At 43.0% G+C, this 21,474-nt stretch overlaps 2 protein-coding genes across 3 annotated transcripts in view; both read right to left on the bottom strand.

The window, feature by feature from the left end:
- Positions 1–11,171, bottom strand: part of gabrb2a (gamma-aminobutyric acid type A receptor subunit beta2a) — a 43,088-nt gene extending 31,917 nt beyond the window's left edge. Inside the window, exons 1-3 of one of the 2 annotated variants that reach the window (XM_030395958.1) lie at positions 10,994–11,171; positions 10,749–10,849; positions 10,222–10,289 (exon numbers count right to left, since the gene is read on the bottom strand). In XM_030395958.1, the coding sequence (XP_030251818.1) occupies positions 10,222–10,289; positions 10,749–10,849; positions 10,994–11,067 (243 nt within the window). In that variant the 5' untranslated portion in view covers positions 11,068–11,171. The remainder of the gene's footprint in view (positions 1–10,221; positions 10,290–10,748; positions 10,850–10,993) is intronic. The other variant, XM_030395957.1, reaches the window with a different exon arrangement.
- Positions 11,172–12,072: 901 nt separating this feature from the next.
- Positions 12,073–21,355, bottom strand: gabra6a (gamma-aminobutyric acid type A receptor subunit alpha6a). The gene is made up of 10 exons (XM_030395963.1): positions 21,009–21,355; positions 20,826–20,932; positions 20,674–20,741; positions 20,042–20,262; positions 19,874–19,956; positions 19,648–19,791; positions 18,585–18,737; positions 18,235–18,485; positions 15,333–15,574; positions 12,073–12,304 (listed from the first exon to the last, which is right to left on the bottom strand). Exons 1-10 carry the CDS (start codon positions 21,065–21,067, stop codon positions 12,283–12,285), a joined length of 1,350 nt encoding a protein of 449 aa, XP_030251823.1. The 5' UTR covers positions 21,068–21,355; the 3' UTR covers positions 12,073–12,282.
- Positions 21,356–21,474: the final 119 nt, after the last annotated feature.

Genomic DNA, 21,474 nt, shown 5'->3' with positions numbered 1-21,474 from the left:
AAGAGAAAGAGAAAAAGAAAAAAGCAGCAGATCTGTGAGAGACAGACCGTCCCATGCTGGAGCGTCGGTCTCCAAAGCGACCTTCAGTCTCCTTGTCACAAGCACTCCTCAGAAACTCCATTAACATCACACAGTGAGCATCCGTGAGGGAGACATCTTGTGGAGAGCACCAACATTTTTGTAAAAAAAAAAAAGAAAGAAAGAAAAAGGAGAAAAAAAAGGAAAAAGCCTGACAGCAGTGAAGGTATAAACAGGATGGAGACATGAACGAGGCCCCGGCTAACTTAAAAAAAAAAACATCAAGGCTGGTTGAACAGTGACGGTGTCTCTCCACTGATATGTTTCTGGGGCTAACAAACCCCCATTAAGAGTCTGACACAGTGACGAGGAGTACATTTGTGTTTCCCTGAGAAATCTGACAGCCTACAGTTGTTACAAGACCTCCATTACAAGCACATCAGCAGTCACAACCGACATGGGAGGGAGCCGCCAATATATACACTGCTCCGTTCGCTGGCGTTACTGTTTTCTCTAATGAAACCAACCTGTCATTTCATTCATGTGTGGGAGTCTCTGATGTTTGGTGTCATCTAAAAGGCATGTCCAACAATACGCTCGCTCTCATTTTCATTTGTAGTCATTTCTCATTTTCTGTAACTGTTTTTTTTTTAAAAAGCAGGAGGTCCTTGATGTGTATTTTTTGGATGATTTCCAGTAAAATGTGAATGTAACAATACATATAAGAAGACGATTAGATTTGTTTCATGAAATTCTTGGAGCGAGAAGAGTTTGCTAGGGCCTTGAACTGAACTTTTGACTTCTGACAGGTTATGCTTACAAAAAAATGACGAGTTATTTGTATTTATCCACCAAGATGTGATTCTAGTACTCTGTCAACAAGTCCGTCAGAAGAACCTCCACTGAGCCTGTCGTCATCAGTCGTAAATGAAACCAGTTTATCACAACTAGGTATCGGACGATCCGAAGACTTCATGTCACAATTATCCAGTCCGACATTACTGCGATTCAGGATATTAATCCCGTTAATCATCTTAATATTCTTAAATTATAAAATAAAAACTGAACCTGCACTAAAGCACACCGGGATCACTTTAACCCAACATCTTGTCAGGAAACAAATTACAAACCACTTCCATTGAGACTGTCCTTGACTATATACATCAGAAATTACCGCTGATATTTTCAGGTGTTGTAAGACGCGACCTGTAGCGGCTGTAGTAATTCTTACGGCTGTAAAGTAGGCGGTGAGGAGAAGTGGTATGAAAAGTGAAAAGCCTCTAGGGTGGAGGTCAGAGATGGACGGCTGTGTTGAACAGTCACAGGTCTTTCATTCAGGAGACCGCTGATCATGTCCAGAGGCAAAACCAGAAGTCGACGGTGAGTTCTTTTAACTTACTAACGCAGTGAAGTGACGCCACGTACACAAGCAGAAGTAAAAACGCTGTGAGACGTGGGCGGCAGAGAATGTCATAATTATTCATATTATTTATCCGTAGTTTTATTGTAGTTTTATAAGACTAACCCCAGTCTTACCTGCGTTCAGCCCATATAAATCCATAGATTTCTTTGAGAAGCTTTTTGGGTTAAATCTAGTATTAGGGCCGTCATAGTCGATAATCGTGGTCGAAAGTATTCATGAAAAGGATGTCTACAGGAAGTGTTTTCCAAAAAATGTTTTGCCTCTTGTGTGTTTTGTCTCTCGTTTTGGCAGATGCAGACATTTACATTTGACATGGCATTACATTTAAGAGGCGATGGATCATTTCCACAATATTATCATATGTGTATTATTAATGTTTCCCTTTTAAATATCACAATTACCGTCAGTGTCAGTGTATCACAACACAACAACAATATACAAATCAACTTGTATGTGTATATATATATCTTATATCTTTGTTGTTCATACTGGGTTTTTTAAAAAAGCACAAAAGAAAAAAAAACATATAAAGGCGGACATTTGCACTCTGTGGGACGCCAAACAATGACAAATTAAAGCCAATTTCCACAAAACACCAGGGTTAAAGTACATATTCCACCCTTGAGCTGTTGGTGTGACAGCTGTGCCTCCCTCTCAGCTTCACGGGACCAGACAGACGTCCACCATATTGCAAACGCTTTCATCTGCGTCCTGTTGCAGAGTGCTCCCGTCGAAACAGAGGGAGAATATGCTGATAATAACAATGTCCACCGAGCGCAGCCACGAGGAGACGACTCAACGTTTGGGCATTAACAAGCTCGTCTGCCGACATCTCGGCCTCTTGTCTGTTTGCCTCCCATCTACAAGCTGGAGGAGACGCCACAGCACATCAACCGGTCAAGCCGAGCTCATTCGTTTGTTGTGCTCCCTCCCTCAGCGTACCGTTAGGTTCAGGCTTCAAATTAACTTATTGGGGGTCAAGGGGGAGAGTTAGTGCATTCTGAATGAGTACATACACATCCTGAGGGAAGTGACAACATGGACGCCTCTATGACTCTCTTTCCAATTGCTCATTTTTCAGCTACTTAGCTTCAGCGCAGAAAGTGCCTGACAGAATCATTAAGGGAGTCATCAGCACATTAAAGGCTTTTAATGGAGCCGGATAACTTACTCTCTGTTTCGAGACGCGCAGCTTTTTTGTTCCCCGCACCGGCCATTACCAACGAATATTACCACCGATTCAAATTTTGGCACCGCGTCCCTCTCGCAGAGGGACTCCGGAAGGGTAAGTGTTGACAATTAAAGCAAAGGACAAACGGGCAGAGTCGAAATAGGAATCCTCTCTCATTATCTTAAATCTGATTGATGATTTGAAGCCAGAGGAAGCGAATTTCAAAAAGGCCACAAAAGGCATCAATCAAAATTCATCAAAATTACACGTTTAACATTTTAAAAATATGTCACTTTAAACGCCTGATGTTCAAGACGTGTCCACTTGCATGTATTTGAATGTTTCACCAACCAGGTTTCACTTCCAGATCTGCTGCGGTTCTGTTATTTTCTTAAAACTCGGGGTTTCTTCTGACGTCGTTTTATCTTAAATGAAGCCTGGCGCCGCAGACTAAACATTGAACAGAGAGCCCGGCGTGCATGTAGGAAAGCTGCAGGATTAAGTGTTGTTCTCGTGCTGTAATTATTGCTGCTGACCATATTAATCTGTTACTCCATGTGTCCACTCAGCATAACTAATGACATTGTTCTGGATAACCTGCTTTTCCTGTCTTAAGCTTTTTCTTTCTTTTTTTTTTTTGGAAAGCTCAGCAGAGCAAACAGAGCAGGCAGAGTCAAAGCTGCGCCGGATCAACAAAGAGACTTTTATTTTGTTACGTTTTATTGAAATGTTAAAAAAAATAAAATAAATGTGAATATATCTGTGTAAAAATGTGTTGAAGTTGTAGCTTTGGTGAACAATTTTTTTCTGCAGAAACAGAAAAGAAGTGACACAGAATAAAGATTTGTGATATTTCTAAGCAGTTACTCCACTGGTTGATTAATTGATTGATTGATTAATTGATTGATTAATTGATTGATTGCCTGTCACAATAGTATCTCTGATTTCAACCATTATTTCTATTTAGACATTCTTTCAGTTAGTTACCTGCTCAGTATTATTAATTACCTCTCATCTGGTTTCATGTGCTTGTTGGTTTACGGTTCTCTGCCCCCATCTGTTTTATCGTCGCTGGGATTTTACCTCGTTAACCGCGCTGTGTCTGTGTCGTTCTTTTTTAAATATTAACGTTAAGTACTTACAGTAGTAGTGATTTTGTACCTGTGAAAGGTGCTATACAAATAAACGTATTTTTCATCTCTGCCATTTGCAACATTTTATCAGACTTCTATCTTGATTAGTTTTGAGCGAGAGTTTGCTTTATCAGCAGGAGTGGTATCAGAGTGGAAGGCAAGCGCTGCTTAACATTACAACAGTTGGTATGTCAAAAGTCCCGATTCTTCTTCCTGTTTCTCTTATTGAATGACGGTAAAATACTACAGCCATGTGGAGAGCTGGCTGTCGGCTGTATTGCCGTGACACAACAGTCAGCTTTTGGTCGCCACTAGTTCCTTGATGACGGTTTGGTGTGTGTCTGGTCAGAGTAGGCAGCTCCTCCTCTACTACTGAGAGGCAAGAAGGATAAAATAGCAATTGGTTGAAATAAAACATTGCCAAATTTCCGCATCATTTATAAAACACTTTTTCTATCCACTAGTGTAAAATAACACCTCACAGTGGTGTTGGTTTTCCTCCTGTTCTCCCGACCAGCCGCTGTTATTTAATATGCAAAAGTGCAAAACATCTGCAGGACCCAGCTTCTTAAATGTGGCCATTTTCAGCTCTGTGTTTAATATGTTTAAACTGAATGTGTTTGAGTTTTAGGGGATCGGGATTGTGGGGTGTTTCAGCAACGTGGAGGGAGTTTACATTGTTGGGACTCTTATAGGCTGATTCGAGACCTTTTTACAGATAATACACTAAACCTTCTGCAGGGAACGTTGGTGGCCTCTGTGGACAAAGTAAAATACGACTTTTCCAACCTGGATGAGTCAGAATCCGACCTGGTGACAGGTACTGAGATAACACTGAAACACTCCTTGTAGGACATTTACGTTTGATTGGTTTTAGTTCAGCAAATAAACACGTAAGGACAAAAAATGTACAGAAAAGAAAACTTCAGTTAAAGGTACCAATAACATCCAAATAATTAAATAATTAATGGTATTTTTTTTTTTAGGGGGATGGTGTAGGACCTCTGTGTTTCTACAACTGTGGCCCTGGATTTGGTGAACTGTGGTATATCTTTTTCACAATTTTCAGACATTTTATAGTATAAAAGATGAATCCATTTATTGAAAAGAATCCATCACTAAAATAATCTTTAGTTGCAGCCCTATTGAAGGTACTACAACCAATCTCTTGCATCATCAGCATTAATGGGAAAAAAGAAAAGGCAAAATACCAACAAAAAACAACAACAACAACCTTCACCTGGATCGTAAATGTTTGAAACCTTGAAGAAGTCCCTAGAAAAAGATAGAGGCCTTATTTGCTTTTCCTTGACTTCCCAAGATCCACCAAAAAAAAAAAGAGAGGCTGCGTTGTCATGGCAACACTGAGTAAAAATAACACAAGCTTATTTTCCACAAGCTGAAAATAAAATGGAACAGGATCAGTTTGGACAAACAAGATCAAAATGGTTGCTAATTCACAGACAAGAAGCTGCATCTCATAACGTCGAGGTCCCGCGTCGTGTTCCCTTTGGTCATCAACCCCCCCCACACACACACACACGCACTCATCAAGCACACACAACACACACTGTTATCTGACGGTCAGATCCTCTTACTCATGTAAAGAAACCAGCGCTTGTCAGGATAATGATCATAATAAAGGGAACGCTCACGCCCCACTAATTCCTCCATCCCAGAAGCCACCACAGCTGGTTTGTTTAAATCTTTTAATTCACAGCCAGCTAATTAACATTCAGAGAGCAGTATTATAGTACAGGCAGTGCCTCTTAACAACCGTCAACCTCAGGTATTTTACATGTAATTAACAAGCAGGATGAAGAGAAGACGAGGAGTGAAAATACTCATTTAGCTCACTCCAGCCTCCGAGTGTAGATTGTAGCCGTACTCGACATATGGATGCATGCTGAAGATGTTATTATGCAGCACTGATGCATCGCTGAGACAACAGACTCCACTTGTATTTAATCAGCTGCACTGGCTGTGTGCAGAACACTTTTTAATGCACCGTAACCAGGGTTCGGTTCCTGGATCTGTGATTTCAGCAAAAACAAACAGCATTATGCAAATGCAATTTCAGCTGCTAAGTGAGGGAGATGAGTGATGGAGCGAGATGCCAGCGCTGAACGGCAAAGATAAACGGGAGGACGGGATGGGGAGGGAGGGGGTCTCGGCCATGATATCATATCTGTGCCATATTTTGCACTAACCCCAGTGAGTCAGCACAGCCCACCCAGCGAGGATGTGTGGTCACACTTCAGACTCGGAGGACACTTCCCTCTCAAAATAGCACATCTGTAATGTCATGCAGGCGAGGCTGCTACCTCGGCGCCGACTGACCTGCACATTTTTATTGCCCGACAACATGGCTGACCTTTGCCTCAACGGGCCATCGTCGTGGATCACACGGGAGCGCACAAAAAGAAAAATGACTACACGTATGCACATGTGAAACCAAGCTCTCACATTTGCACATCACACAGAGAGAAGCAAGAGAGAAGAAGCAGAACTACACATCCCATTTCATACCCAAACACCACCTCGACAACCATCATGCCCTTCATGTCAGCGTAAAAGAAAAATGCCACAATGGCTTCAATCAGCCCCGACCGAAACGCAGAGTTCATTCTTCACCAGAGGCTTTTTTTATCTTTAATTAGAGGAGCGAGCAGCAGCCTACAAACCCAAACCTGCTCGCTGCCATGATGGTGGACGGCTCACAAACACTGATTTCAACTCATATTCTGCCACTTCTGACAGCAAATTACTCCATTCCCCTTCACGTTCAAACACATCTGTGCAAAATTCACACGTCATTTGGAATCAAGTGTAACTGCTGTGGATCCAGTGGTTCAGTTTTCTTCAAACCCGATTCAGGTTAACAAGAATCTACTTTAAATGTAAAATTTCGACCCTTTTCATCCTGACTAAAACCCCGAGGATCGACACTTAGATTGCTAAATTAACAGAAAAATAAAAATGTGGTCATTATTTACTTCATGCCGATAAAAAGGCGGGTGAAGTTTTGTTGTCCACAAAACATTTCTGGAGCTGCACAAGGAAATAGCGTTGCAGCATTCTCCTAAGCAACTGAAGTGGACGGGGACAACTGACAAAAACATAAAATGTCTCCACACAGCTTGTTTGGTGTCATCTAAGTGTCCAGAAACTACAAGATCCTAAAGTGTTTTCAAAAGACGTTATTTACAACCTTGCTGCGTGGTTGATGAGCGCAGCACTTTAATTCTTTCTCAGTACTTTAATTCTGATTTAAAATGTGTATTAATCATTTCATCGTTTAATCATTTTTTACGCAAAAGTGACAAACATAAATCTAGTTACAGCTTTTCAAACGTGATTCTCATCAATGTTTTCATGGATATAAACTGAAAATCGCGAATTTTGGACTGTTGGTGGGACAAAACAACACGAGATCTGAGGAGTTGTCATTGACATTTTCACTCGCGCATACAAATGTTCAGGAAAATAATTGGTAGATTAGTGGCGGCCGTTCATTAGAGAGCCTTGTTTTAACCCCTCAAACCTCCCTGAGGCACCACCGAGCCAGTCGTTACAGATTGCACTGTGCAGCCAAATACTGCGGACATTTTAAATCACAGCAGTCATCCCAATGTTTTCTAAAACACCAAATATTTCGTGCTAAAATGTGAAGAACGTTTGGACAAATTGATGCACAACATATCTCGAGTAGATCCATTTGATCAAATCGTGAAGCCATCTTGGGTTTGAGTGTTTCCCTCTGTTTTTTGAAAATCACATTGCAGTGCAGAAGGATCTTCACAACCTTAAATCTATTTCACTGGGGGAAAAAAGCTGAATGCTGAGGGGTTAATGAAGCTCCTGCTCTCTTGTAACATTTCCTCAGCCTCCACCAACCAGAATGTAGAACATCATTAATGGTTAAACTGATCACGGTAACCTTCACCTCTCTCCCACCCTGTTCCTCGCTGCCTTCACCGGCTTCATCCTCGCCTCCCCGTGTTGTTTTCCCTCTCAGCACTTTAATCTCAGAAAGCGGCTGCCCCTGATGAGGAAGATCAAAGCGGCCCCGCACCGAGCACAGGTCACCGACTCCGTCCTCGTGATCACGCTGCATGGTGATTTTATTGATTTCCCTGAGATCAATCCTGTCCTCCATTGTGAGAGCTGGACGTGAGGAGAGGAGGAGGAGGAGGAGATTCCGACCTCTTATGTAAGTCGCAGGATGGGATTTTCACAAGGTAACAACAACGTGTGGAACACAGGTCCGCTGAGGTCTTGGATGTTTTGGGGATGTTGTTGTTGTTGTTTTTTTTTTTTTTTTTTTTTTTTACTTTTAGTCTAAATTTGTCAGTCGTGTCCGAGGGACGCCTGTGCAGATCTGGCAGGGGGAGCTTTTTCCGAGAAATGAGCGAGATGAACGCTCTCTCATAGCCACAGGGAGTTGCATGACGTCAGTCGCCATTCACTGTTTGTGCACAGTTTTGTGTTTTGTTTTACGCTCACACACACACAAACGCACACGCAAACGCACACACGGATGTATGAAGCAGTGTTTTTTTCCAGATGAATGCTTGCATAGATGCCTAGTTCTTAAGTAAGATAACCCTTTGGAGCAAGGCAGAGGTGGATTACATGGCTGCTGAGCCCAGAGTCACAGCCAAGGATCCAGTCAAAGTGGTGGGAGGGAAGGACGGAGGAGGGAGAGAGAGAGAGAGAGAGAGAGAGAGAGAGAGTGAGAGAGAGAGAGAGAGAGAGAAAGAGTGAGAGAGAGAGAGAGAGAGAGAAAGAGTGAGAGAGAGAGAGAGAGAGAGAGAGAGACAGAGAGAGAGAGAGAGGACGAAAGCGAGTGAGGGGTTTCTATTTCAAATCTCCCTGGACCCCCAAGGCACTTCCGTTCTGGCTGCATCCTCCACCAAAGTAAATCATTTCCATCAAAGGGAAAAGCTCTGACCGTTCATCGCCTTCCCTCATCCGAGGCAGAACTCACATATTTGTTTGTGTGCGGAAAACTCATCCGCTGCACTTTAATCAAAATGACCACCACCACCACCACCACAGCCTCCACCCACCACCACCACCAGCAGCAGCAGCAGCAGCAGCAGACACACACATTTGACAGGCCGCCAGAATAAAAAAAAACTCAGAAGGGCCAAAAAAATTAACAAGAACTTTAAAATGTCTCAATTAATAATAGAAAACACGTCTCCTTCCAGTCCTGCTGGCAAACTTGTTTTTAATGCTCTTATATAACATCTCTATTATGTTGCTCCATGGAGAGGCTACTTTGTAAATCATCTCTTCTCACACTCAAGACATGCCCTTAATATCTTCCTCTGAATGCATCCAAGACCACATATTCCACTCTGGATCCACTGCAGCAGATCTACACTGAGGTAGTTAACATTGCCATCTTGTGGGATGCAGTCTGTCCGTCTGTCTGTCTGTCTGTCTGTCTGTCAGGTGGATCAATAGGTGGTACTCTTGCATGGGCTGCTGAACTTTTCCCCCTGTCCTCTCCAAGTCACACATGACGTTCACATTTGTGCACCAGAGCGCTCAAGCCCATTTTTTTCTCCTCTTCCTCCTTTTTTTCTCTTTTTTTTTGGGGGGGGGGGGGGGGGGTTGCAATGATGTGTGTGACCAGACATGTATCATTAACAAATTGCTTACGTCAACTGACAAGTAGGGGGAAGATCATTTACGTAGAGATGATGTGATTGGTCGATTGATGATTTTTAGAAATAAATAAATAAATATATAATAATATACGCTTTGAAAATGATGCCAGTTTGGAGAAGAAGAAGATAGAAGGAAGAAGAAGAAGAAGAAGAGGGTGTTTTTATTCATTTTGTAGGTAACTGCATGAGGAGGAGGAGGAAGAGGAGGAGGAGGAGGAGGAGGGGGTGCGTGTCAACAAAATTACACCACCAAGGCTTGACAACATGAAGCAGTCAGGAGCACACACGGACACACACACACACACACACACACACACACACACACACACGGACATACACATACACACATGCAGCCCCCCGCGCGCGCAGCCGAGGGCTGTGCGTCCGAGTGCGCCAGTGAGTGTGTGTTTTGAATTCAAATGCAGCAACACACCAGAGCTGCAAATGCGGAGACTGAGAGGAGGATGGCGATGATGTGTTTGGGAACGGAAGCTTCTCTCTCTCTCTCTCTCTCTCACACACACACACACACACACACACACACACACACACACACACACACAGAGAGACACACATACACGCTCTCTCTCTCTCTCTCTTTTTTTTTTACCCGGGTAAAATGTTTCAACACAAGATGCCTCAAACCTGCCTCTCTCTCTCTCTCTCTCTCTCTCTCTCACACACACACACACACACTGACCCGCGCTAAAGCAAAAACCCAGTCCAGAGGTGTTCCCAGCCGCGCCAGCGAGGCACCGATAATTAGCAACGTGATAACGATGGAGATGCACCTACCATGTTGACTTCAGACACCATGTCTATGCTGGCTATGTCTATATTCATCCCCACGGCCACCGGCGCACCTGTGAAGGAGAGGGAGGCGTTAATACAACATACATGAATTATTCCCCATCATGTAAATTTAACAAATTCGTGACGCGCGCTCAGGTTCCTCTCTGCTCCCCTCCACCTACAGGAGACTTGTGCATCATCAGCCCGAGCGTGAAAAAATAAAAATAAAAATGGAAAAAAAATCGTGTTTTCACACGCATCTTATCTAAATGCTGTTAATTTCGTCTTAATTTGAAGCGGGGGGTTGGTGGGGAGGAGGGAGGTGATCAAACATTGATGAGGGAGGATCGATCACGTTAAAAGCCCGAGATGTTGCACATCATTTCTCATGGAGCCGTAATTGGAAAAAGGCCTATTTGCTGTGAAGGGGATGATTATGTAAATGAAAAAAGCAGATTTTGCGATTCATTAAACATGTACTGCACGTCAGGCGGGCGTGAAAACATCATTTTTCAATTTTTCCTCGTTACCTCCGAAATCTGGCCTCAACCGAATGTCGTATCCTTTCATCAGTCTGTCCACTGTTTCTTTTACCAGAGGCATATTGCTCGGATCTTTGATATCCTTGACGCTGGGGAAGGGGGGGGAAGAAAAAGAAGGTGGTGTAATGCAGAATGGCTTATTAATAATCACACACCAGGCACGCTTTTAACAGAGGCTGTACAAGACAAGCGAGACAAGAGAGGGGCGAAAAAAACATGCGAAAGGAGCTTACCCTTGAGCCCAGACAGAAGTCACTAGTAAGGAAAAAGTCAAAATCCCAAAGTGGTTTTTCCTGATCCTCCCCATCGCAACAGCTTTTGAGGTGGTTTCGCGATGCGAGTGAGGAGAGCGCACATCCAACTTACTCCACACGGTGCAGAGGAGCCAATGAGAGGCGCATGCGTGCAGCCAGCCCAAGATCAAAGAGTGGAGACTGATGATGGTGGATGAGCAGTTTCCATTGCAGAGAAAAATATTAAAGGGACAAGTGGTTGTGCGTAATGAAGAAACAAGCGTTCATTTCAGGAGTGAAAAATGAACAACAACAGCGTGGATTTCAGGGTTTTTTTTTGGTCAATGTATTGTGCTTTATTCTCATGTTTGATACATGCACAGATTAACCCATGACAAGGTCAAACAATGGGATGCACCTGCAGGCTTAAAGCGGCCAGAATGTCAAGTTGAGATCAAGTTTTATTCCCCTCAGTTTTTTGTTTAGTTTTTTTTTTTATGTTACAAGTGGCTAAAAAAAAAAAAGAGACTTGCATACAAACACCTGCGCCCAACAATCATCCACACGGAAAATATAGAACATTAATGTCATCCACACCCATGGGTGTTGTGGAGGACCGTTCGCTGGGACTGTTTTCAGGGGGACCTGCAGTAAGATGTGAGAGTGCAGGGGGAGCGCCGGAGCAGAAAAAGGTGGGATGGAAAACACAATCCCACAATTCATTTTCTCAGGTTTGAGTACATTTTTGAAGCTGCGGGGAGGGATGCGAGCCTCCTCTAAATTGCCTTTGATCTTGTTGTAGTGGGAGCTGTGCTTCTGTAGAGGGCAGGCTTCTGAAAGCATTGGTTCACTGTTGCATCACCACCAGTTACAGCCATCATAGATTATATCATCCACTTCTTTTTGATGTGTTTCTTGGTTTGTGTGTGCCTGAGCGTCATGCATACTGTGTGTGTGTGTGTGTGTGTGTGTGTGTGTGTGTGTGTGTGTGTGTGTGTGTGTGTCGGTCCGAGGGGGCCCCCGAAAAGTTGTTGTGTGTGCGCTTTAAGTGATTGAGGCCCCGTGACAGGAGGCTCTTCAGTGACTGATCAGAACACAAGTGGGCAGTGGTCACAGCCTGTGAAATGAATAGATGTACGGCGGGAGAATAAATGAGTTTCTGATTCATTTCCTCTGTCGGATGAGAGCGGGGTGACTGCTGAGAGCTCGTTCACACACACAGAGAGAGAGGAGGGTGAGGTGGACGCTGAAGGTCTCTCCGGCTGCAAGCGCCCATTCACCGGGTCCGGCTAGTTCGGAAGTTCCACGTCCCTGCAAGAGCAGAACACAGCCGAGCACAGGATGTGAGAGGGAGCATGCAGATAAACCCCGTCTTCTCTTCCCACATTCGCAGACTCTCTATCTGCAACACCACTGCACAGCCCAAACTGTGCCTGTGCTCCCTGTCCTCTCGGTGCCTCCTCCAGAAGTACCCGGTGAGAGACTAAATGTGAAAACGTACGTAAAAGGGACTGGATGTGATGCAGCTGTTCCCGTGCTCTCCATCTTGTCTCTCTCATTATTCTGCAGAACGTTCTAAACAAAAACAACCATAAAAATTCTCTGACAGGAACATGAGAAGCATGATGAGCAGATTTGCACTCCCCAGTGTTACATAACACATCTTTCTCTCTCTCTCTCTCGCTCTCTCTCTCCTTTTCTCTGTCTGTTTTGCACTCGATCTCTCTCTTTTCTTTCTTGGACATGGAGCTTTGTGTTCTATAAGTGGCTCACTTATAAGCGGGAAAGTGAATAGTCGCTTTCTTCATGTGCTTAATGTACAAAGTAAGCTCTGTTTTTTGTTTTCTTTTTCCCCATGGAGGACCAGGAGTTGTCATTAATGACGGCTGGGGGTTTGCCAGCCCTCAGGTAAACCTTTCGTATAAAAAGAGACGAGAGCTTGATGCATATTTTTTTCTTCTCAAATTCACTGAGCCCTGTTTCTAAATCTATGATGATGATGATAAAAGCCACGGTGCTGGCGTCAATGCAGCAACAACGCCACCTAACATCATTCTCCTCTATCTCTCTCTTTTTTTTTTTTTCTTTTTTTTTTTTCGCTTACAACTCCCGGGGCTGTTTCAGCAGTAGAAATTATTGATGTCTTTACTGCCTAGATAAAAGTCTTTGACAAAAAACTGTGGGTAGTTATTGTTCCACTGAAGCCATCATAATTAGAGCACAGCGAGACAGGTTTGTGGCTCTCCAAGATACAAAGGAAGTGTGCATAAATATACTCCGTCCACTGTCTGATCTTTTTTTTTTTTCCCCTTTTTACCTCATTTGTACAAGCATGCTGGATGCCCTCCAAGTGTGCCTCTGCTATTTTTACTAGGTTGCATGAAAGGCTTTTTTGGATCTGCTGCCTTGTCACGCACGACTCGAAAGGTTAGAGGTGAAACTCCAAAAGGGGAAGCTGACTGAAGACGTAATCATGGATAAAAACACTGGCAGCATGTATGTTCATGTCAGTGTCTGGGACTCAGTATGTTTATATTAGCACACTGTTTTCTCCTCAGATCTTTTAGTAGTATTCAGATGAAACAATGTGAGAAAAATGAACTACTCTTTTATAACTGATGAATATATTCAACCTGTTAAATGGAGTCGCAGGTGTAATCCCATGAAAACAGAAACCTCGAGTTGGGCTGGCAGCCAAGAGCAAACACCTATTGTACTGTTTTGTATCGTTTGGATGCATCCCAAGTTCCATTAATTGACTGACTTCCTGTGCAAAGTCTCACTCTGCCTGCGACGATCAGATTATGAAAAAACAGGGTTTTCGCGACACGTCAGTGTTGGAGATACCTATGATATTCTAAATGAAATATTAATATCGAGTCTATAATACACATATGATTATATCTCGTAAAAAGATAAAATCATTTCCCATTCTTTTCATCTTCACTTTGTTATAGAAGGTGGAGGTATGTACTTCTAAGTGAAACTCCCGCCAAAAAGCAACCAAGGCTTTATTTGTGATTGAATTCGTGACATTTACTACATTTACAGTTTACTAAAAAGAAGGTTTTTGGACAACTCACGTTAGCAGTAGCGAACTAACAGGCAGGAGAGTAATGGTGGACCGCTCATTAAGCCCAGTTTTTGTCTGCCATGACGGCGGCGCGACGGAGATGCTACTGCTAACGTGAGTTGTCCAAAAACCTTCTTTTTAGTAAACTCTGAGTACACAAACAATGTTCTCAATGCTCCTATTCAAGTGTAGAGACCCTGGTGATACTACAAGCAAAGTTTCATTTTGTATCGAGCCTTCTTAGTGTTTTAAAAATAGCAATTTTGATGCTAGCATACCAGTGCCCCCACACTCCATTGAAAATGAGCTTGCCCTAAAACGAAACTACCGGAAATCTTAAAAGTGCCTCTTTCCTAGTAATTATGCTTTTACATGAAGGTTTGACTCAAATACAATCACAAATAAAGCCTTGCTTGCTTTTAGGCGAGAGTTTCACTGTGGTCACTAATGTTGGTTTCCACCTGCTACACAAAGGTAGAAGGAAGAAGCAATACTACTACTATACCACGTGTGTATACTACTGCCACACAAAATTGTGTGGGAGGGTTTGAAGGACGAGAGCGAGACACTACCTACCTGTAGCAGAGTAGATTCTGCGCCAAAATCATTATTATAAAATGTTTTTTTAATCATATAGTGGAAAACTCTGAGCAATACATCTGTGTTGAAATCAGTAGGAGGGCTAGTTAGCTGTTAGCCGTCGCCGGGTAGCAGTGTTCTGCAGTGTGTTTGGCTAAGGGAGCAAACAGCTTCGAAGCTAATAGCTTAGAGCTAAGGGGGCTAATAGAGCTAAACAAACAGCAGGACTGAGACTTTCTGTGCAGAGGAACATGAAGCATGAATCAGTGGACTGTAGTTCAATGCGACAACAAAGTTTGCAGTAAATAAATGCACTAAAGTACAGTAAGTATGTGGAGTGTTGGGGTTAAAATATTTTGAATGCTAATACTTTTAAGCCAATTAGCAACAAGGGATGACATTACCAAAGTAAAGAAACAACATTGAATTTGGTTTCTATTCGCTTCAGGACGGTTAAAACAGTTTTTGGGGAGAGTTTGAGGATGGTGGTGGAAAAAGTGAATCTGCAGCGGTGTTCCTCTCTGACGCTATGACACAGAGGAAAGAGCCACATCAGGCTTTGGCTGCACAGACAACTCAGTCAGTGTATCATATGGTTTTGAATTAATAGCAAAAATAAGAATATCAACAGTAACAGTACCAAGACGGATGTAAATGTACCATGATGACTAAGTGTGACTTCTGTACCTGGCGCCCTCCATGGTGTCCTTGGCCAGGTAGATGTACCAGTAGACTAGGTTGAAGAAGGCGAAGGTCAGGGGGAAGAGGACGCGGGCGTACGCGTCTATGGGGCTGGTGCCAGCCAGCTGTGGGATTGGAGGAACAGCGGAGCCCTGCTGGAGGAAGATGGGCACCGGTGGAGCCTCTATCTCGCTGCGACACACCGAGTGGTTTCTCCTCTTCAGGCCTTCCTGAGGGCTGCTGTCCAACTGGTGGGACGGGGGCGGGGTGATTTGGAGGAAAACAGGAGGAGGTGAGATGGGGTGATGGGTTTGTGCGGGATTTCTGCTCAGTGAAATGAAAAAAGGGGTAGGTAGCATGAAAAAAAACACGGAATAACTGGCCAGTGAGTACATATATGGTAATTTTAACATGCTGGAGTCATGTATATAAGCCTGGAAGTAATGTTTGTTCCCACAGGAGCGTCCTCTCAAGATAGCATGCAAACATCCCTATAGAACGCAGCAGGTAGTTAGCTGGATGCCCATAGGATGGTTGGGAGATTATGCAGGGAGGAGTGTTGGAGTTGTTCTCTGTTCTCACACTGAGGCTATTTTTAAAGCATCCAACCATGAGCCCTACACGTGAGACAGATCCCAGGAGGACTCCGTGGTGGCTTACCGTATTAGCATAAAGCATATAGCTCGAGATGAGAGCACTACAACAGCACGTATTACTATTTAATGTGTGGTGTGCCCTGAATGGGAAGAACGAAGGAGGCATGGTGACTACTTGGAAATGCATAGAAAAGACCTCCTATGTGTGGCTTGATTTCTTTTCCCCCCTCTGCATCTGAGTCTGCCGGCTTCCTGTTCATCATAAGCATCACTGCAACAAACTCCCTGCCACAGTGAGGAGACTCCTACCTCCATTCACCGTTATTATCTATGTAAATGTATCAGCGATGCCACGTGATACAAATCACACCCCTTTTTCAAGGGATAGCGGAAGCTCATGTTGCTGAGCAGGGTCGCAAGTTTTGGAACATAATCTACTATCCAATAGTCCAGGCAACAAATTATGGAGGCTCAGAAGTATTTTTCCCTGTTCGTAACCAGAAAAAATCTGCATTGCTGCTCTCATCACTGACTTCTGTTAATGGAGACGATCAGAACGCATAGAAAAAAACAAACTGGAAAATATGGATGGATACCAGAGGCCAATTAATCTTAGCTGCTTTCTGGCCACTAGACTAGACTTAAATGTTTTCCTATATATATATTTTGTTTTAGATGTCTTTTTTTTACTTTCACATCTCAGTCTTATCTGAAAAATGAAGCTATTCCCTAAATTATTAGCTACACGTGAAAAATGATTTTCCTGATTAGCGTCTTACACCAAGTGATTGTTTTTACAGAGGAGTTTCTCTATTCCTATTCACGCTGTTCACACTGATGTTTTAAAGCGGGTGGAGCTCTGTTGGAAACATGCAATATCACATATTTCCATGCATCAATCAGAGTTTTGAATCAAAATGTAAAGACAGTGGTCAGATTGTTTGCTTATGTTGACAGCACATTCAGTCAAATGCGATCAAAGCACACCAACACAGACCTTAAACTGTTAAACTGCAAATAAATAGATGGTAAGATGTTAATTTGCAAAACTTTCACTCTAAATGATGATTATTTACTAAATACTAAAGCTTTAAAACACTGTCTTCAAGTGCTTTCAAATTCTAATACACCATTTTATCTACAGTTTTACGTTATTTTATTCAAACATGTGAAACAGCAAAAAGAAAAACTATTTTGAATAATCAAACTGAACGAATAAAAGTCTTTAACTGTTTTCTCTTCATTTATTCAGGAGTGGTGGGGCCCAACAGTAAGAAGACAACCACCACAGATGGATAAAATGGGAAATTGAATATTAAAAAAAAAATAAAAAATTAAATGATGGCATATAAAATATTATATACCACCAAGCTCAAGGCCCAGTGCTAGAATTAGCGCGTTAATCGTTATCAATTAACCAAAATAAACAACATTTGTGCTACCAGCCACCAAAACTAAGACCAACAGTGGCAGACATGAAACAGATTAACAGCTTCCATCGCCGCTACAGAACAATGACAGATTATCAGATTACAATGAATGAGTAACTATAATCAACCAAGATTAAATGGGCAATTAGATTTTACTCATAATGGGAAAAATGACAAGATTATAGTTTTGATAACTATAAACTATACAATAACTATGGAATTTATTATATCGTATCATCTTTTTAAGGATTATTTGATTTGACCAAAATGTAAATAATGCATTTCATTTTAAAAAGAGAAAAAAGAATATTTGTGGAACATTTCCAATGTTTGGTTTCATATTAATCCAAAAATAATCCAAAGGTATTCAGATAAAATAACATTATTTGTAATCCAATTGGCTATGTTACTAATTCAAATAATCGCCATGAAATGTCTGTTCAGAAAGTGACTAAATTTCAAAGTAATCGGACCCAACCCTGTTCTTTTGTTTGTTATTCTGGTTACACTTCATATTACAGCAACATTATTGAGAAACTGGCATTCTGAGAGATTTGCCGCCCCCCACAGCTCTGTCACAGTTTGTCAGATGTAACGTAGATGCTAACTACAAACAAAACTCATCACATCGTAACAATGTTATGTGTTGAAAACTTGTATTTTGAGGTAAATATGGGTGTGCCGCTGTGATCCGACCCTCTCACTGAAGTTACACAGTGCAGAAACAAGTGACAGAGACACCGTTCACCCTGTTACAAGATGCTGAACCACCACAATGAATAGAGCTGTTATTTCAAGGTGATAGCTTTAAATTGGCACAGAAAGGTGCAGGGACATGTCTTAATCTTATCCTTTACTGTTGTCAGAAAATCAGCAGCTCACCGAAACCGTGTCGCCATCCTCACTGCCCGTTGCCAACACCTCCAGCTTGTCTCGTCTAACGTTCTGCCTTTTTAGACGGTTGGCCTGTAGGGTGGCAAAGTAGTTCACCGCTGCAAACTCGATGAGAGCAGACGCCACGAAGGCGAAGCACACGGCAATGAACCAATCCATGGCGGTGGCGTAGGCCACTTTGGGGAGTGACTGACGAGCGCTGATGCTCAAGGTGGTCATTGTCAGCACTGTGGTGATGCCTGAAGGAAGAAGAGCATTTGTGTACACGTCTGGAGATGTTTTATCAAACATAATAAGTGGTCATTAACATTGGTGGGAAATGGGGGGGGGGGGCCTACCAGCAACTGTGCGCGCAGGGACAGACTCCTTGTTGATCCAAAAAGAGACTTGTGACAGCACAACAACCATTATGAGAGGGATGTAAGTCTGAATGAGGTAGTAGCCCAGCTTCCTCTGCAGGTGGAAATGGACCACCTGCACAGAGTAGTGACCTGCAAGATAAACAGAACGTGTGAAGAGTGCAACCCCCGAGGGACCGAGCAGGGTAGCACACAATGGATGCCCTTGTCTGCCCTTGAAACAGAATAGCTGCTGAGAGAAACATGAAGATATATTGCCGCTGCTAGGAGCGGAGTAGCCCGCAAACTGTGAGGCAGCGTGTGAGAGAGACAAGAGGCAGAAGAAGGACAAAAAGGAGCAGGGAAGGAGGAGCAGACATTTGGAAATGGGATAAAGTCAGGAGGAAGGAGCGGGTGAGGACGGGGGGGGGAGAGGAGGAGGAGAGCCGGCAGTGTCACTATGCGTAACACTGCCCTGCTCTGTCTAAACACATGCATGCAGATATTCACAGACCAGAAGCACGCTGCGTCAGGCATGCACACACACACACACACACACACACACGGTGGTTTTCTGTCTGTTTTCTAAATGGGTATCATCACTACGTTTTGGAGCCTGCCTCATCCTTTTCCTCTCTATTCCAGGAATCTGCGGGGTTCACAGCAGGGGAGCACTTTTTCTTCTGGTGAAAAGAAGAAATGCACACACACACACACACACACACACACACACACAGACACACAGACACAGACACACACACACACACACTACTCCATCCTTCCTCCTTTCTGTCAGTGCATTCACTGGGCTTTAAACCCCATAGTTCTTTTTTAAGGCACACCATAAGCATTAGACCTGACCGCTTAAGCATCTTACACTCTTTGCTTTTTTTAATGACTCTACTGTAAGAGGAGCGATGGACACCAATGGAGGGACTCATTTAACGCCTTTCCATTTCAGATTCATCAGCTCATGCACATTTTTTATTTATCTTTTTTTATTTAACTTCAGTAACATTGTCTTCATGAGAAGAGCAGTGCGGTAGCTGACAATGAGCATTACCTGTGCTGGATTTGAAAACCTCACTGGACAACGTCTGTCCCACCAGATCATACTGCAGAAGACTGATGGACTCCGGGGGACAGTCAACAGATGCTATTAGCCCTTTCCTCCAAGTGAACATGATTTCACTGCTTGTGTAGGCGTCTGGAAACGCAAAGGCAATTAGAAAAAGGAAAACTTCAACATCACACACATCTGTGAATCTGGACACATCTGTTATACTTACAGCTTCCAAACCTGAGAGGACAGGCGTGTCCGTCCATGGGGAAGTCCATCAGTCTCATCGGACACTCTGCGCTGATTGTCAGTCTGACAAGAGAACACAAGCCTAAGATATCTCAGTGTCCACAAAAGATCTCGTCAACGTGGCAATAACTGCACAATGTGAGATTACCTCATGGTATAGAGCACGGTCCCATTCTGCATGATGCGGAAGAGTTTGTTCGGCGTGGTCATGTTATGAGAGATAGACTTCTTTGAGTTTCGGAAGAACGTGTCTGGCGTCCAGATCTTTTCCACCATTTTGTTGTTCAGCCGCAGAATTTCAGTGGGGCCCTCGAACTTTAGCCGCTCATCAACCCACATCTGACGGAAGAACATGTCCATGGTGTACTCCTGATGCATGAACATAACATGTCAGTGGATGCAAAGCTTTATTCCCAATGAACAATACTACTCTAAATTTGAGATCTTTGTCAAATCCCTGACACTCATCAGCAAGCATAACACTAAAGAGCCCCTTTCAACTTGCAGTGGAAGGTGAGAAGAGATGACGAGGCTATGATGGATGCCACTCATCCCACATAATCATTAATCAATCCATTCAGCCATTCCCTCTGTCTGACATGTTGTCATATTGATGTAGAGGCCATCAATAATGCAGTTATAGGGCTGGTCAAACAGATTAAAGCTTATTAGATGGTCTCATGGCAGTTTGCCCATAAGGCAGGCGATCAGTGGTCAGTGAAGCGCTCCTGTCTCTCACAGTCAGCACACATACATCTCTTTACAGCAGCAGTATCTTACCATCTCCACGTCTGAAACAGGTCCAAAGCTGGTGACAAAGATGTCCGTTTTCACCTCTGTGACACCGCCTGCAACAGTAATTAACCACTGTACAATGCCCACAATATATACATCTTTATTATTGATTCTTTAGGATTTAAAGTGTGTATTACCTCCAGATCCAGGTCGCAGTCGGTTGTCATAACCGTCCAAAAGTCGATCCAAAATGCGAGTGATGTTGTCCGAGTTAATCCTCTCATTTCCACTTACAATACCAAGACTGCAGAGAAACAGACGTGTAAAACCCCAGGCTCATTATACTTTAACATATGGTCAAGCAGACAGGGAAGACTTACCTTATCCAGCAGATAAAAGGAACTAAAGTTAATGTCGAGACAGCCATCGTGGGAAGCATTTATCCCCAAATTTGCAGTCAGCTCTCTGAACTCATACTTAATATAATAGTGTATGAGGTAAGTCAAGGAAGTAGAGCCAGACACTCTATCAGTGTCGTTGAAGTGACTGGTAGGTGTACATAAGGACAGAAGAGGCAGCAGTAATCCAATTAGCAGATCAGTAAATCCACTCCAATTTTAGACAAACAAGGGATATTATTGGTTTCCATTAAAGTCAAAAGTAAAATGATTAAAAAAAACAAATAAAACCTAAAAGGAACTCATCATGTTACATCACACTAATGAGAATAAATCACCGACAAATAATACAACCTGTATCTTACATGAACAGTTGTTCTTGCTGTAGTTCACACTGGTGGCCAGAAGATGGCGCTGTGGCCGCAGTGTAGTTCACAACCGGAACTGA

This window comes from Sparus aurata, chromosome 18 (genome assembly GCF_900880675.1).
Source record: "Sparus aurata chromosome 18, fSpaAur1.1, whole genome shotgun sequence".
Taxonomy (NCBI): domain Eukaryota; kingdom Metazoa; phylum Chordata; class Actinopteri; order Spariformes; family Sparidae; genus Sparus; species Sparus aurata.
This window is presented reverse-complemented; position numbering and strand designations above follow the sequence as displayed.

What these genes read in the sequence shown, in the direction of transcription:
- gabra6a (XM_030395963.1), bottom strand. Translation starts at nt 21,067, where the DNA reads ATGCTTCCCACGATGGCTGTCTCGACATTAACTTTAGTTCCTTTTATC. An exon ending in AGGATGGCGACACGGTTTCG is followed by an intron (nt 15,575 to 18,234) that starts GTGAGCTGCTGA and finishes CCGTCCCACCAG; the next exon opens with TTGGACAGCAGCCCTCAGGA. An exon ending in GACACCATGGAGGGCGCCAG is followed by an intron (nt 12,305 to 15,332) that starts GTACAGAAGTCA and finishes CTGCTCTTGCAG; the next exon opens with GGACGTGGAACTTCCGAACT.